At 33.8% G+C, this 17697-nt stretch overlaps 1 protein-coding gene across 2 annotated transcripts; it reads right to left on the reverse strand.

Annotated features, from left to right (window-relative positions):
* Nucleotides 1-3520: 3520 nt before the first annotated feature.
* LOC127730275 (uncharacterized) lies at nucleotides 3521-15528 on the reverse strand. 2 transcript variants are annotated; one of them, XM_052238580.1, is made up of 5 exons: nucleotides 15400-15528; nucleotides 9013-9212; nucleotides 7624-8272; nucleotides 7128-7232; nucleotides 3521-4436 (listed from the first exon to the last, which is right to left on the reverse strand). In XM_052238580.1, exons 3-5 carry the CDS (start codon nucleotides 8267-8269, stop codon nucleotides 3640-3642), a joined length of 1548 nt encoding a protein of 515 aa, XP_052094540.1. In that variant the 5' UTR covers nucleotides 8270-8272; nucleotides 9013-9212; nucleotides 15400-15528; the 3' UTR covers nucleotides 3521-3639. The 2 variants fall into 2 exon arrangements, with proteins under 2 accessions (XP_052094540.1, XP_052094539.1); XM_052238579.1 differs by lacking the exon at nucleotides 9013-9212.
* Nucleotides 15529-17697: the final 2169 nt, after the last annotated feature.

A 17697-nucleotide genomic window follows, 5' to 3' on the forward strand; every position in this document is an offset into this window, starting at 1 on the left:
GATTCGACAATTGGGAACTGCAACACCATATGGTTGCAATGACAAAATTGATGGTATAGGTATTCTATCTAGTCCTTCCTGTTGCTCGGTGAATGTGATGAATATTTTCAACTCTACTCCTCGACGTAGACGCAGTCATGGTCATCGTCATTATACATCACCTACTTTGCATGATGTCTCTATTAATGACTTGCTGCCATTTATACAAAAGCCATTAGGTATTCATCACATTCGCACGAAACTGTATTCATTACCCCTTTCAAAACTTCATTCTCTGTTCAATTTATGTTTGGAAACCACTGTTACAAACCCTCATTCAAACCAATACAAACTTACAGCTATCATTTCGGATATTGCAAGTCACAGACTTTTCAAAGCAGTTCGCATTGGAAAAGATGAAAAAGAGAAAAGATCTTTTCTTAAACTTTCCTTTGCCAACAAAGGTCTCGATGGCGTCAACTTAGGCAATATCCTTCATCATAAATTAGTTCAGTCGAAAATACCTCCTTATTTTAAAGATCAGTCTGTACCAATAATTTCTTATACCTATACCAAACCAATTGCAACTAAAATTTTCAATTTCAAACACGTTTTGCAGGATCTCAACATTGACGACTTCAAGTCTAAACCTCCTGATTGCACCTGTGCTAGTTCCCAATTCACATATAATCCGACTGGCCACGTTATTACCGGAGACCTCAACATTGTCAATAACACTTTCCTGCGAAATTTGTTATCCAAAGGTCCGAAATATCGTGAGCCTAAATCCATCAATTGGAAATACAACTTCAAAATACTGATGGATTCAGTCGAGGATTATGCCAGGCAATAGGCTAAACGCGAGAAAGAAGACGTAGATACACTTTCCGAATGGATTAAGGCTGTGAGGTCGTTGATACAAATCCGAATTAAGAAACTAAATGGGCATATCAATACCCACGCTACATCAATTTTTAAAGACCCAAATGTTGCAAAACACTTGACCTACCTCCATGACAAATATGTTGTTGTCCCCGCAGATAAAGCCCCAAACAACATCGTTTTTGTGTGTAAATATCATTACATAAACTGCTTGATAAATGAATTAGGAATTGACAATTCACTTGGAAACTCAACATATACCCTCACGACACCTACCAAAGAGGAAATCCTGGATAATCATAGGTCTGTTCTATTTTCCTTCGGAATTTCAACCAAAGATGAAGAACTGGATCTTCCATCACTGTATTGGATACCTAACCTACATAAGTGTCCTTACAAACAACGGTATATTGCTGGGTCTTCCAAGTGCTCCACGAAACCTCTTTCTAAATTATTAACATCTATTTTATCAGCAATCAAAGCCGGGCTCCAAAGTTATTGTGAAACTGCCTATTCTAGAGGTGGCGTGAATCAGATGTGGATACTAAAAAATTCCAAAGATCTTTTAGAGTACATACAATCTAAGACTCTCTCATCTTGCAGTAGTATTAAAACATTTGACTTTTCTACACTTTACACAAGTATTCCCCATTCCAAACTAAAAGACAAATTGAAAGAGTTGGTATTACTTTGTTTCATTAAAAAGAATGGCGAACGTAGATACAAGTATCTTGTCTTGGGGAGGGATAAATCCTACTTTGTAAAGAATCACTCTGATTCAAACAAAAAATTCTCTGAAACTGACATTATCAAGATGCTTGATTTCTTGATTGACAACATATTTGTTACGTTTGGAGGACGTGTTTTTCAACAGACTGTCGGAATTCCAATGGGAACTAATTGTGCCCCTCTTCTTGCCGACTTGTTTCTTTATTATTATGAGGCTGACTTCATACAGGAACTTCTTAGGAAGAAAGATAAGAAGTTAGCAATATCCTTTAACTCTACGTTCCGCTATATAGATGATGTTCTCTCACTAAATAATACAAAATTTGGTGACTATGTTGAACGAATCTATCCCATCGAGCTAGAGATAAAGGATACTTCAGATACAGTTAAGTCTCATATCTTGACTTACATCTAGAAATTGACAATGAGGGTCGGTTGAAAACAAAACTTTACGACAAAAGAGATGATTTCAGTTTCCCAATTGTGAACTTTCCATTTCTATGTAGCAACATTCCAGCAGCGCCTGCATACGGAGTATATATCTTCCAATTGATACGATATTCCCGGGCTTGTGTTTCCTATCATGATTTCCTTGATATAGGATTGCTGCTCACAAGAAAGCTATTAAACCAAGAGTTCCAAATGGTGAAGTTGAAATCATCCCTTCGTAAATTTTACGGACGCCATCACGAGTTGGTTGACCGTTATGGAATAACCGTTTCACAGATGATATCGGATATGTTCCTTATGTCGTAACTACAATACCCTTCCCTTTTCACGAATGTGACTTACCGAATTAGACTATTTACCGGATTTGTAATAACATAAGCCACACGACGGGTGCCACATGTGGAGCAGGATCTGCTTCAATACCCTTCCCTTTTCACGAATGTGACTAACCGAATTAGACTATTTACCGGATTTGTAATAACATAAGCCACACGACGGGTGCCACATGTGGAGCAGGATCTGCTTACCCTTCCGGAGCACCTGAGATCACCCAGTTTTTGGTGGGGTTCGTGTTGCTTAGTCTTTAGTTTTCTATGTTGTGTCATCTGTACTATTATTTGTCTGTTTGTCTTTTTATTTTTGGACATGACGTTGTCAGTTTGTTTACGATCTATGAGTTTGACTGTCCCTCTGGTATCTTTCGTCCATCTTTTAAGCCAATAGGAAATGAAATGATAAGCATATTGCCGTTCCAACATGAAACATTTATTTACGAAGGTATCATTGAGTGATATAACAGAATAACACCAATATAAAAGAAAGGCGAACGATACCAAAGGCACATTGAAACTCATAAGTCGAAAACAAACTGACAATGCCATGTCAAAAAATGAAAAACCACCAAAAGACAAACAACAATATGCAAAACACAACACAGAAAACTTAAGACTGAGCAACACGAACCCCACCTAAAACCGGGGGCGATCTCAGTTGTTTCGGAAGGAAAGCGCATTAAGTCTTATGATAAAGTTTCATTTTGCTCATATTGTAGTTTTCGTGTAGTGTTTTGTGCCTTTAATAATTTGGCCAAAGTGTTGCCTGTTATTCCTGGAATAATTTTTTAATTGCTCTTTCATTATGTTCTCAGCTTTGTCACCTCTTTTTGATTTTTTTCCTAAAGAAACCTTGCTAAAACGTACAGTTTTATATTGTGACAATGCAATATCCCTGTCTACTATTATTTATATATCCATACAAAGCCATCAAATTAATTAAGTGACCGAATTTCTATTTAAAGTCACGACTATGAACTGACGACTTTTTTGTAAAGTGTGCATATTTTTATTAACTGCGATGTAACTATGTTATGTTATAGTAATTACTCAAAATGTTTACATGTGTCATCTGAGGCTTTTTAATTTAAAGTAAAACGCAGTTTGTTTTTTGTTTTACAAGTTTTATACACGAGAAGCAATTCTAGTTAACACGACATGTATATACTTTAATGTTTTTTAACATAAGAAATATATATGTAGGATATAAATTGACATAAAATATCAGACCTTGTAAATTCATTATACTTTCATATCAAAACAAGTTTTATCGTTCAAGAGCAGTTTCATTTTCTTCATTTTTCCCTTTTTCTTGTTTTCTGAGAATATGCCATATAGTCATTCCCTCAACTCTTAATAACAGAGTGAACATACTTCCTGAGAAAACAATTACACCTATTACCCAAAACCACCAACTTGGTTCTACATCAACTAATTGAACCCAAATGGTATTCCAGATAAGGGCCCCTGTGTTGCCTCCAGCACCAACAACCCCAGAAATCACACCTATTCGCTTGGCATGAACATATGGCACGATGGAATATGTCGTACCTTCTGATGCTTGAACAAATACACTTGTTATAACCAATGTACAAATGGCCGACGGAATAGATTTCATCTGGCTGAATATTACTAGCATAATTCCTTCTCCCGCTAAACAGAGTTGGTGAGCTAACAGACGTCCTGGGATTTTGTAGTGCTTGAAGCAAACATCCGAAAATGTTCCCCCAAAGGCACGTGCAAACAGATTCATTAGTCCAAAAAGAGATGCAATTAAACTAGCAGTACTCTGGTTTAAGACACTACATGACAAATTTACTTCTTCCTTATCAATAAAATTGGCTACAGTCGAATTACTGTTTGATATTGTAACTGTAGTTTCGTTGCAACCTTCGATTTTAAATTGATATAAAAAGTATAAATTGAGAATGGTGTTTCCAGCAATTTCCACTCCAAAACACATACCATATTGTACGATCAACAGTGAAATTGTAATGTAAGTCCATACTTTTGGCTGTTTATTTAGATGCGACTTGTGGTGTCCTTTCATTGGTAGGTTTTCACCTATAAGCAATATTTTACCATTTGGTTAGTATTTCATTTTTGAAAATAAATATACATGCATGACATAATGGACTTTTTATAATGTGTTTTCATTCAGAGTCGTTTTCATACAATGTCACAAAAGTCCCTTTTTTCCTTTTCTATCGCGCTTATGACAGCCTTCAAGGAATTTTGCAAGAAATAATATAACTTAATAACGATATTTCGTATGCTTGCATTTCATTTTCGAATTTCCATGAAAGTTAGTTGCTTCAAACATAGAATCCATTGAAACAAGATTTCTTAATTGTAAAATTAAGTAATCTCTTCGAAAGTTTTGCGGATGCCATCGTGGTTTGTTTGTACGTTATTGAATATTTGTAACAGATGGCCAAAGATATGTTCCATTTGTCGTTGCTACAATCCAGTCCCTTTTTCATCGTTGATGAATATCACCAAATGCGACAAGGGAATCAGATTGTTTTTCACTTTAACGGAGTATTTAAGTGCTACCCGGTATTTTAGTTTAATATTGTTGCTGAGTATTACGTGTTCTGTTTACTTTTTTGTGAACTGTTTTTTTTTTGTCTGTTAGCCTAGGTGTCTGATTGATCTATTTGAACATTTGGTATTATTGGCATATTTGCGCGTTCACTTATACTAAGTTTAAGTATTTTGAGGTCATGTTTCTTATATTCGTATACTCATCTGAGGTTTGAAGAGTGAAAACCTTCATCCAAATTTAGAGAGGATCTGATAAAATATGAAGGTGTTTTCCCAGCGACAATAGCAAAAAATGGTTATCAATTAAAATTTAGGGAAAATATCTCGTGTAAGGAGTCGATTGGTGACTTCAATCATTTCACTTATTTGAAGATCTTGTGTTGCTAATAAGATTGCTGTCAGTCTCAGTAAATCTTTCATAGTTTTCAAGATATCAGCTGAAAACACTAATAATCATGTCAACTTAGTACTATCACCTACAAAAACGTTTTTGTTGGCATCTTTGTCAAATTTACTATCAACTACAACAACTTTTTGATGGCGCCTTTGTTAGATTTATTTGTATGTTTGTTTAAATATGTAAGTCAGTTGTGTTGTATGTCTGTGATGTATGTTTACACAGTTATGGCTGCTGGATCCCAACTATTGTCACATTAACCTATTATGTCTGTTTGGGTTAATTACCCAATTTTGTCAATTTAACGGAACTATAAACAAGCTAGGTCAAGCTAGCTATAAAACTAGGTTTAACCCACCGTTTTCTTCGGAAAATGTCTGTACCAAGTCAGGAATGTGACAGTTGTTTTTTCATTCGTCCTGTTGGTTGATAAAGTTTGATTTTGTCAGGTTTCATGGACTTCCCCTTTTTTGAATTTACCTTGGAGTTCGGTATTTTTGTTATTCTTTTTGTCTCTAATAATGTGTTGAATAACGATTTCGGCCATGTTGACTTATCTGTACATCTCATCTTGTTGATCTAATTTGCCTTAAAATGTTTCTCCCTATCTATTATATTTGTCAAGGTAACAGCCAAAAAAACAAAAATCATAGTAAAATTCTTCCTTTATAAGCAATTATTACTATACAGATTCCTCTGTCGAATTCGGCTATCTTGCCAACTTTCTTCATTTTTTTGGTAATTTTCGATATTTAAATGCTATCTTGCTGTTATAATTTTCAACATAATAGCCCCCAAAAAACCAAACAAACAAAAACCGCAAAACAAAAGTTGAGTAGGCACAAAAGGAGTTTACCGGTTTTTAATCTCATAATTCCAGTTGGGAGATATAAATCAAGGTAAAATTAAAAAAACCCTGAGGAAATCGCATGAACTGCAAAAGGAGCGAGACGTGTCGAGTCACTAACCCTTACTCAGTTAATATGTCAGTATCGGGAATAAGATACAATCGGGAAAAATACAGGTAAGACGCCTTTAATGGTATCTAAAAATCTAAGACTGCGGAATTGCATCAGAAAAGGATTTGTTTTTCAAAATGGTAGCTTAATTCGTACACTTAATTGTTTGATGCTATTAATGAATAACTGTAATATATTTTAATATTTGCAGACGTAAATTGCAAATGCGTCGCCGGAAATCTTAAATTGATACAGTAAAATCAATGATTGACGTACAAATACAGTACAGTTTTTATTAATCGCACCGTGTACGATAAAGCTTCCATTTTGAAAAAAAAATACTGTACTCAATTCAGACAAGTTTTGCTAATATCATCAGCTGCTATCTAAAAATTGAAACTATTTATGGTGCAATAAATGCATTTAACACTTTCAGAGCACGTGAGGTTTTCCCTGGATTTTGGTAGGGTTCGTGTTGCTGAATCTTTAGTTTTCTATTGAGGATTGAGGACTTGTTCATGTTTTTGTTTTGTCAGTTTTTCTTCAAGTTTTGAATGTCTTCTTGATATCTTACACCTCTTTTATAAATGTTAACATACTATGCTTTTATTTGAAAGTAAGTTCATGTGTCATGGATACACAAAAAGGAAAATATTTTTTCCATTTTAACTGTTGTAAACTAAATCTATGGTAGATACTGATTACATACATATGCATATGTATGACGCCATAGTTGGCTTGATTTAATAGAAATCCAGAAGACCAGAAAAAAGAGGTTGGTTGAACATTTTGTGGGTCAATTTCAATTCTATGTCCTAACTGTTGAGAGCTATCTTATTATATAATAGTTACCTTCATTAATGACAGCCCTAAGTTCTTCAGTTTTTGCATGTGCATGTCTTCGGGTTTTCCATTCTCCCTGTGGACAGTCATCAGATGTAAACAGAATTGATATACCTGGAATGCAATACATTCATTGTAGGTCGATCAGAATGAGAACATAAAAATTAAAAACATTACACAACAAACTAAAATACAATAGCGAATTGGTGCGTTTATGAACGTTTATTTAATTGTAAACAAAAGTCGAAATGATGACAGTTAATTGTCGACGTGATTATGGTTACCTTTACTTATTACTACTTACTTTCTATCAGAGAAGTGTGATGGGAATAACGATGTCGGATGAAACAATCGATTTCTACTAAATAGAAAGCTAAAAATTGAAAAAAAAATCATTAAGATAAAACATCTTAAAACAACATAACAACAACTTCATCAACATATGTAAAAAAAGTCTTAAAACCACTGGAATGTTCTACTACAATGTTAACAAAAAATAACGAACCTATAGCACTGCAGATAACGGCTGGTACTACAACAGCTATTTTCCAAGCCATGTATTCATGGACACCCATGGTTTTGATAAGTTGAAATACAGCAGGCATCAACAAAAATGTAAATCCACCACCAAGATTTCCCCATCCACCAACCATGGCATTAGCTGTTCCAACAATCTTGTAGTTAAACATGATACTTGTCCAAAACTGACATGGAACAAACGTTCCACCCAGAAAACCAACAAAAAGACGTACAACAATTAGCCCTGTCCCGCTAGTGATGAGTCCTGCTAAAGCTAATGGAATAGAGCCTATTACCAACAAGGTTGCCATAACCCGACGTGGTCCAAATTTATCGCAAAGATGTCCTGCAGATACTCGTACTATTATAGTAGCAGCAACACTTGCAATTCCAGAGTTAGCGACATCTTTCCTTGACAGGTGCAACTCCTTTATTATTGTTGGTAAGAGAGGTTGTATGCCAAACCATGCCGTAAATGCAATAAAAAAACCAAACCACGATGAATGGAAAGCCCTCATATGAGGACGAGCGATACTGAGAAGACAAAATTCCTTTGCTTTGCCATATTCATCTACTCTAATATCCTTTGAATGGATCTTTTGCATCAATCGTTTACAACAACGCGGTGACATTTTCTGGAAAAGAAAAAACAATTATGGTGCGAAATAAAATAATAAAGTAACTGGCACATTTTAAGGGTAATCGTAAATATATATAGAGCGTTAAAGCCAGTTTAAAAAAAAATCAAATAATTTTATGAACAAAGTTGATTGAAATCTGACGAAATATTAAAACAAAATATCTGCAATGGTGCAATTGAGTTTTTTTCCATATTCAAATAAGAATGTTTTGGAAAACTTGCATGCCATATTGAAATCTTTAATTGAATTAAATGAAATATAAATACTATGTATTCATTAAATGCATTCATATATTAATCTACTACATGTATTATTAATCGTCTTCTAAAAATCACGTTGCACAAAATTTGCCAATTCACATTCGACATATGGGTTGGATGTTTAATAACTCTTTCCATTAGAATAATATTTTGAAATTCTTTACTTATTAAAAACAAATACAGCTTTAGTTATCATAAATCTTACTGACCTATGATGTCCTCAAAGGATAAGTACTTAAATAAAGGACATTGGTTATTTGTGACAATCATTGGTTTATTTTGACAATCATTTAAAACTAACAAGAAAACTGATAATCTCAAACATGTGTTCTTTTAGGCAAAAGTTTCCATGCTTTAAATCAATATAAAATAAAATCAACACACACATTCTACATAGTAAATTATAGTCAATCAACTGGTGGTGGCATTCCTAAAACAACATAACTACTCAGTCTCTAATGAACAAAATTTTACCGATGTTCTTATCTCATGGTGACATCAATCGAGTAAGAAGATACATATTAAGTTAACGAACAAAACTTTTGGAATTTCCATAAAATCCAGAAGGTGACCAGGTGAGTCTTCTGCTATGTAAACATCACCCGCCGTGCGTATTCACATTCAGTCAAAATGTTACAATCGGTAAATCACAGATTAGACGAGTATTCTGGTATCTAAAAATCTAAGACCGCAAAATCATATCGCTAATAAGATGAAACACATACACATCGCATCAGTCAATAAATTCGCGATGGTGATAGTAAAAGTTATGTAGTTGCGATTTCAACCGTTCTTCATCATATTTCTATGGAACGCCTCAGCTGTCTTATGTGGAACTCTGATATTACTTTATGTTGTTTTATTATTACTTGATGATATTTTGTCTTTACTTAATATGGTTTTGACATTACGTAATGATGTTTTGATATAACTCAATATGGAATAGTCATTCCTTAATGATATTTCGATATTACACGATATGGTTTCGTATTGACTTGATATAGTTTTGTCATTACTCAATATGGTTTTGTCATTACTCGATGTGGGTTCACCATTATTTAATGTGGTTGTGTCATTAGTCAATGTGGTTTTAACATTACTTGATGTGAATGTAACTTAACGTTATGTAGTTGTTTCATTACATGATGTGGTTTTGTTATTTTGTAATGATGATTTGCCTATTCTTTATATGGTTTTAACATTATGTAATGATGTTTCAAAACTTGACGATTTTACACTACATGATGTGTTTGTTTCATTATTTGATGTGGTCCTGTCATTCTTTGATGTGGTTATCCCATTACTTGATGAGGTTAAATCACGTGACCAATTCGGAAAAAACCTGTTCTATTTTTAGATAGATTTCCATGTTGTATGTGCCTTGGATGAGTGCGGCCATCCATCGAATTAGAGTTCAAATTAAAGTTAGGGTTACTGTTTGAGTAGAACTTTGAGTTAGTCTCCGATTCCGAATTCAAATCATTATTAGAATTAAAGTTTTAGTTAGCATTGAGTTTCGAGTTGGACTTCAAGTTTGAGTCACATTTAAAGGTAGAGTTCTAGTTACACCATTAAATTTGAGTCACTTTTTGAGTTTGAGTAAGATTCGAATTTAAGTCTCATTTAGATTAATTAAGATTTTGAGTTGAAATTCGTGCTATCTTATATGAGTTCGTAATTAATTTTCCATCGCGGAACAAGGACTTTTGCTCGGGATTCCGAAAAGAGGGCTCCGGGGTATGCGTACAAAAGATAAATAATGTTACAGTATACAAAACGCAACATAGAAGTTGAAATAAAGTTAGATGTGGTGTGATTGACAATGCGACAACTGTCCACCAGAGTTTAAATGCAGTGGATGTAAGAAATCATATATAGGCAACCGTACAGCCTTCAACACACCATATAGTCAGCTATAAAAGGCCACCATGCACCATGTGAAAAAATTCAAACGAAAAAAACAAACGGTCTTATTTATATTTAAACAATCTACAAAAAAAAATGACACACATTTATACAACGACAACAATTGAACTTCGTGCTCCTGACTTGGGGCAGGTACATAAAGAAAGTGCACGTAGCGGAGTTTAACATGTATGTGAGCGCTAAATCCTAACCCTACATCGGACTGTTACACTTGTGTAACAGCACAACACGAGAAAAAAATGTAAACTAGACAAAGTGATGCCCCGCACTCAACTCATTTAACCGCTTATACCCCAGAAATGACAAAAAAAAAGTTCACTTATCTCCCAAAAGAGCAAAAGATAATAAAGATAAAAACCCTGACCACATGCACACCTTCAATATATGTACAAACAGCCAGCAGAGCAAAAACTTCCTAGCATTCAAACTGTAGGAGGAGTTATGCGGAATAACTATATACCCATAATGGGACGGACAGACGGACGGACGGACGGACAGGGGTAAAACAATATCCCCCCCCCCCCCCAACTTTCAGTTGCGGTGGCATACAAAACAGTTTCATTTGGCTGACTCAATAGATCGGTATGACTGGGTAATATAAATCCATCGGGGTGATCTCGGATGCTCCAGAAAGGCACCCGCCGTGTTATTCGAGAAAGTACAAACCCAGTGATTTGGTTTTATTTGGTAGTTCACATTCAAGAAAAAGATGACGGTATTATGGTTACGACCACTGGAACATGTCCGTCGTCACATGTGAAACAGATATTCCAAAAAGTGTACTTTTCAATTAGTGCGAGGTAGATCAGGGAATTCAATTGATTACAAATAAAAGATTGATATTTGTATACGTTCAAATGATCATTTACGCTAAAAAAAATTCGGAGAATTCTTATTTTATAGTATTGATGCTTTGTCGCTAAGTCCGAGCCCCCTCCCCCCGTTTCCCGGTAACTTTAGTGTGAGTTGATTTGAAGCGCTTCATTTGTTAACATTAAAGTTCAAGTCGTTTGATTTGTGTCGAGCCTGCGACATCAATGTAGCGGCAGTGAGACCCAACAAACCTATATTTCGTCGTTGATAGTGGCGTCGGCGTCTCCATCTCAATTCTTTTTTTATTTAAATTGAGTTTAACCTTTCATTATACATGTTACTAAACACGTATGCCATTATAATTTTGTACTTTTAGAATATCATACTGTATTTGTTTACCTCAACTATTGTATCTGTATTTATATTGTATGTTTCTCTGTAGACTTGTAATTAGTTTTTAGAGAATAAAGTATCTATCCATCGTTCTATCTATCTATCAATAGATCGTTAGGTTTCTAGTTTTTTAAATTTTTCATTTCGGGACCTTTTATAGCTTACTATAGGGTATGGGTTTTGCTTATTGTTGAAAACCATACAGTTTTGTTTTAGTTAAATAAAACTGAATTAAACTGTTTTGACATGATAAATTTGTAAACCTCCATGAAGTGTTTTAAAACTTGTATAGGAGTATAGGAGTTATTCTTCAATTTCAAGAAAAAGCATCTACAGAAAAACATTTTTTTTTAATTTTGTTTTTACCGATAAATGTATAGATAAATGTACAGCCGATCAACATGACGCTTTTACACTTACAGCAGCAATATCAGGCGAGACATAGGGTTCCGTGGAATATTTTACAAATTTATTACAAAAATACTGCTTCCGTTTGAGAACTTAGGATAAAAACAAAAAGACAAAGTGGTTTGGGGATATCCCAATTATGTAAGAAATACTGTAAACTTTTTAATACTTTTTTCTTATTATTGTCTGCCGGTTACCTTTTTCATGCTAAATAACTCTGAACAACCACTCGAGCTTTAATTTGAACTTTAACTCAATGGATAGCGATACCCATCCAAAGCACATTAAACCTGGGACTATTAGTATAATAGTATAATAGTCCCAGATTAAACAAATGATATATTGAAATCTGTTTAAAAATAGAACATATTTTTTTCCGAATTGGTCACGTGGTTTTACCTCATCAAGTAATGGGATAACCACATCAAAGAATGACAGGACCACATCAAATAATGAAACAAACACATCATGTAGTGTAAAATCGTCAAATTTTGAAATATCATTACGTAATGTTAAAACCATATAAAGAATAGGCAAATCATCATTACGAAATAACAAAACCACATCATGTAATGAAACAACTACATAACGTTAAGTCACATTCACATCAAGTAATGTTAAAACCAAATTGACTAATGACTCAATCACATTAAATAATGGTGAACCCACATCGAGTAATGACAAAACCATATTGAGTAATGACAAAACTATATCAAGTCAATACGAAACCATATCGTGTAATATCGAAATATCATTAAGTAATGACTATTCCATATTGAGTTATATCAAAACATCATTACGTAATGTCAAAACCATATTAAGTAAAGACAAAATATCATCAAGTAATAATAAAACAACATAAAGTAATATCAGAGTTCCACATAAGACAGCTGAGGCGTTCCATATATTTCTGTTGGAGCAGATTTTGTGTTAGAAGCAAACCTCTATGAATAAAGTCAATAAAGTGTGAACATACACAGTTGCAAGTATTGATTTATATATATTACCGCCATACGATTGGGCAGAGGTATATTACTGCTCAGAAATGTGAAGTTGATAATTGGAGATTTGAAACCATCATGTTTGTCATATATTCTAGATGAAAATCGTCCATCTGTGTGAATAACAAGGAAAAATTCAACATAGGAAGCAGATCTTCTAGTTTCGGTAGTATTCTTAATGTCGAACTCACTGGAATACACCTGTACAAGTTGCAAGCACTCACTGAAATGTGGGTTATTAAGTGACAAGACATTATCAATATATCTGAAAGTGAAAATAACGAACTAAGCTAAGCGCTTTTTCTTTTCGTTTTGTCTTTGGTGAGGTTCTATATGAATTCTGCTCCATACTTAGTCAATTATTGAATTAAAATTGCATGACGGAACATATTCATTTCAGGCAGCAGTTGTACTACTTTGGGTGCGTTTGAACCAATAACAAATAAAGGTAATCACTTAAATTTTATATCTTAGAAGTTACTCAACTATACGCTTAATCAATTTAAGTTAAAATACTTTGTTATTTTAAAAAAAAAACAGAATAGATAGATAGATGAATAATAATAATAATAAAATCGAAGAACATATTTCACTGAATATATTCACAACATCGTTTACAATATTTGAATAGCAATATTGCTTAAATTTTTTTAAAGGGATCGGGTCTTTATCAGTTGACATATAGACATCATATAGTTGTCCATATGTAACAGTTTATTTTAACCATATTCTTTAAGGTTGTAATCAAAACCAAAATGCAACTAGATGATTCATTTGCAACTTGAATAATCTGTGTTTATCTATTATAAAATAGTAAAATTAAGATTCTTCTAATGAAAAAATTGTTTGAGGTGATTTTATGTTCGACTTTCAATTTCAATTAACATTTTAACGCTTTAATGGTTATAAATACGTTCATGGTTTCGGTTGCAAGTGGATGAGTTCTTATTTCTTGTATATTTTCTTTCTAATAATGAAGCTCTCTATTTCAGTTGGTAATACTTTTCCCCATGTTTCTAGAAAAACATTAACCCTTCTTGTCATTAAAAAGTGTTTTGCATACTCATTAACAAAGGTATAAGTGTCTACCCGTTTAGAACTCCGTTGGATAATTGTTGATATACCTTAAATTTTTTAGTGGCAGTCAAAATGTCCCGCCCTTCATCCCAGTGAATCCATTTTGTAGAACCTACTTATTTAATATATTTTTGTACTTGATCTCAACTTCAATATACAATGAATATTTGTTACTTCAAATTAAGCAAACAAAACCAACCAATTAACTTGGATTGTCTAAAAAATATATTATCGAAATATTAAATCACAAGTCGACCAAACTCCTCGCAGAGTTTACTGTTACATGTAGATTTAGACCCCTTTAATGACTGATGATTAATTTTACCGATTTTAATTCTCTTCAACCATGTCATTGGTGTGGGTTTTTAAAAACTGTTTTCATTAGAGCGTCACTGATGAGTCTTGAGTAGACGAAACACTCGTTTAGCGTACTAAATTATAGGACTGGTAGCTCTGATTCAATGCCCGGCTTTGGCTATACTTTTTTGTCTTTATTGATTTGTAGCTCTTCATCTTTATAATAAGCTTTGCATTTTAAAATCTTTTGCCTCGAACATCATCGAAGAGACATTTATTGTCGAAATGCTCAGCTGGTGCAGAAAATGTTGTTCCCTTAATGTTATTACTACCAATCTGTCGATGTCTCCGCTGACGGACTGTTAGTACCCGACGATATCAACAGCCCAGTAGCCAGTACTTCGGTACTTGCAAGAAAATACGGATTTTTACGTTATTCAAATTATTCAAATTTTCTAATACAAAATTTTGGAAATTTTTTTTAATTAAGGAATTTATCTCCCTCATGCAAAGCTCTGATTCCTTGCCCTGCAGTGGATATACCCTTGTGTCCTTTTCGGTTCATAGCTCTTCACCTTTTTAATAAGCTTTTAATTTTCAATTATTATGGTTTCGAGCATCACAAAAGAGACATCTATTGACGAAATGCGCATCTAGTACAGAAAAATTGGTACCGTTCAGGTTATTGATAAATTTTTTACCGAATAATTAACTTAAGTCAGTATAAAAATTTCATGTAAAACAGATTAAATTGTTAATTCGGCATTTTTGTAAATTCAAATGACCAGTTTAATTTACAGAGGATATTTATGCATTTGTTTTTGTTATAAGAGTTCAAAAGACATCTTGTACCTTATGTAAAAAAATACGTAGAAAAAATGAACGCGTCAAAATTCAAATACTGAATTAATGAGTCCTAAGTCCTAAGTAAAATAATTGTACATACGTATAATTCAAAGACAGACTGAATCTCTTATTCTAGACAATGGTTCTAAACTGTTCCTATTCCATTAGCAAATGTCAGTTAATGATTTTATGTTTGTTTAGCTCTTTTTGTTGTTGTTGTTAATTATCTCATATGGGTCACAATTGTCGGTTAAAAATAGATAGCTTAACATATAAAACATGTTTTATGATGTAATAACTCGGTTTTTTTTCTAGATACACGCATCTTTGCATGTATACCTTTGATATTAAGGTTAAAACGCAAATTCATTTCTAAACTTAAGAATACAAATTATAGAAAAGTTTCTAATCATTTTAACTATCGAATCTTTGGATAACATTATGTTCTATTGAGTTCAAATTGTATTCTGGCGATTTATTAATATGTGATATGTTTCTTTATTCATATGAGGCTGATTTCTTCTAAGGAGGAATGAAAAAGAACTTCGCATTCTGTTATATAAGTGATGTCCTCCCACTTAATAATTCAAAGTTTAGTTAATATATTGAACGCATCTATCCCATCGAACTTGGAATAAAGGATACAACAGATACAGTTAAGTCTGACTCATATCGTAACTAACATCTAGAAATTCACAATGAGGGTCGGATGAGAAGAAAACTTTACGACAAAAGAGATGATTGCAGCTTCCCAAGTGTGCACTTTCAATTTCAATGAAGCAACATTCTAGCAGCGCCTGCATTTAGAGTAAGTATCTATCTCTCAGTTTTGTACGATATTCCAGAGCTGGTATTTCCTATCATGATTTCCTTGATAGAGGGTTGATGCTCACAAGGTAGCTATTAAACCAAGAATTCCAAGTAGTGAAGTTGAAGTCATTCTTACGGACGCCATCGCGAGTTGTTTGACCGGCACGGAATATCTGTTTCACAGATGAGGACAGATATGATCCAATTATCGTACCCACAATCTCGTCCAATCTCACAATCTCATCCACGAATATGACCTACCGAATTAGACTTATCAATAGGTTTGTGCTTACATGAGCAAGACGAAGGGTGCCACATGGGAAGCACCTGACATCATTCCAGGACAGTGCAAAATATTTTATAAAACGGAAAATTTAGAGGATCTTAACGAGATTTCAGATTAACTAGCAGATGTCTGAGTTAAACAATTACATCAATGTTTTTGCCCATCTATACGCAGACAACGCGGTCTTTACATCTGGAACGAAAAATTTACAAAACGTGTTAAACAAATTTGGATAGCCCTGTAGTATGTGAAGGCTAAAAGAAAATGTGGATAAAAACAAAGATCTGATATTCTCCAGGGAGAAAAAAGCTAGTGCAAATTTAAAGTTTTCTTTAAATGGGACAGATCTATGGGAAAAAAATGAATTTGAGTATCTTGGTATACAATTTAGCAGGAGCGGAGAATTTGAAAAGCAATAAGAAAGCAAACAGTGAAGGCAACACAACCAATGTCTGAGGTTGAAGAGTAAATTTGTGCTTACATGCTTAACTCATTCTTGTGTATAATGATGATCGATATGAGTATGTGTGTTTACTGAGTAGGTTTGGATGTGAAAGAGTGTAAGATTTATGTTATTTCAAATATGCTTGTTTTCGTATATGTACCATTATAAGTATGGGTTTTTGTTTTAATATTTATTCAGCACACATTATGGTCTAGGAAACATAATGATAATGATTTATTTATTAAAAAGCGAAAAGGTGAATTAATTCCACAATTTGAGGGTTTCAACTGGTATACACTTTTCTAAATTAAAAAAATTAAGTTGTAAGTATGTTCTTCTGGCCGCAGTGGCCCAGTGGTACGTAGTTCATCTACTGTATCACTAGTGTGTAAATATTCAGATTGTGAGTTAGAACTCCTATCTTTATTATACCGGTACTAGGATTGTCAGTTTTCCTGTCGAAGATCGGGGATTCTCCCCTGGCACTCCGGCTTCCTCCACTAATATAAACTGACGGCCATGATGTAGCTAATAATGTCGAAATTGGTGTTAAACAGAAACCATTAATTAACCAATCAATATAGAAATAAGAAGATGTGGTATAATTGCCACTGAGACAACTCTTCAACAGAGACCAAATGACATAGAAGTTTACAACTATAGGTCACAGTACGACCATCAACAGTGAACAAAACCCATACTGCATAATCAGCTATAAAAGGCTCCGCAATGACAAATGTAAAACAATTCCAACGAGAAAACTCACGGCCTGATTTACGTACAAAACAATGAACGAAAAACAAATATGATATACAGCAACAAACAACAACCACTGAACTACAGGCTTCTGACTTGGG

This window comes from Mytilus californianus, unplaced genomic scaffold, assembly GCF_021869535.1.
Source record: "Mytilus californianus isolate M0D057914Y unplaced genomic scaffold, xbMytCali1.0.p SCAF_2, whole genome shotgun sequence".
Taxonomy (NCBI): Eukaryota; Metazoa; Mollusca; class Bivalvia; order Mytilida; family Mytilidae; genus Mytilus; species Mytilus californianus.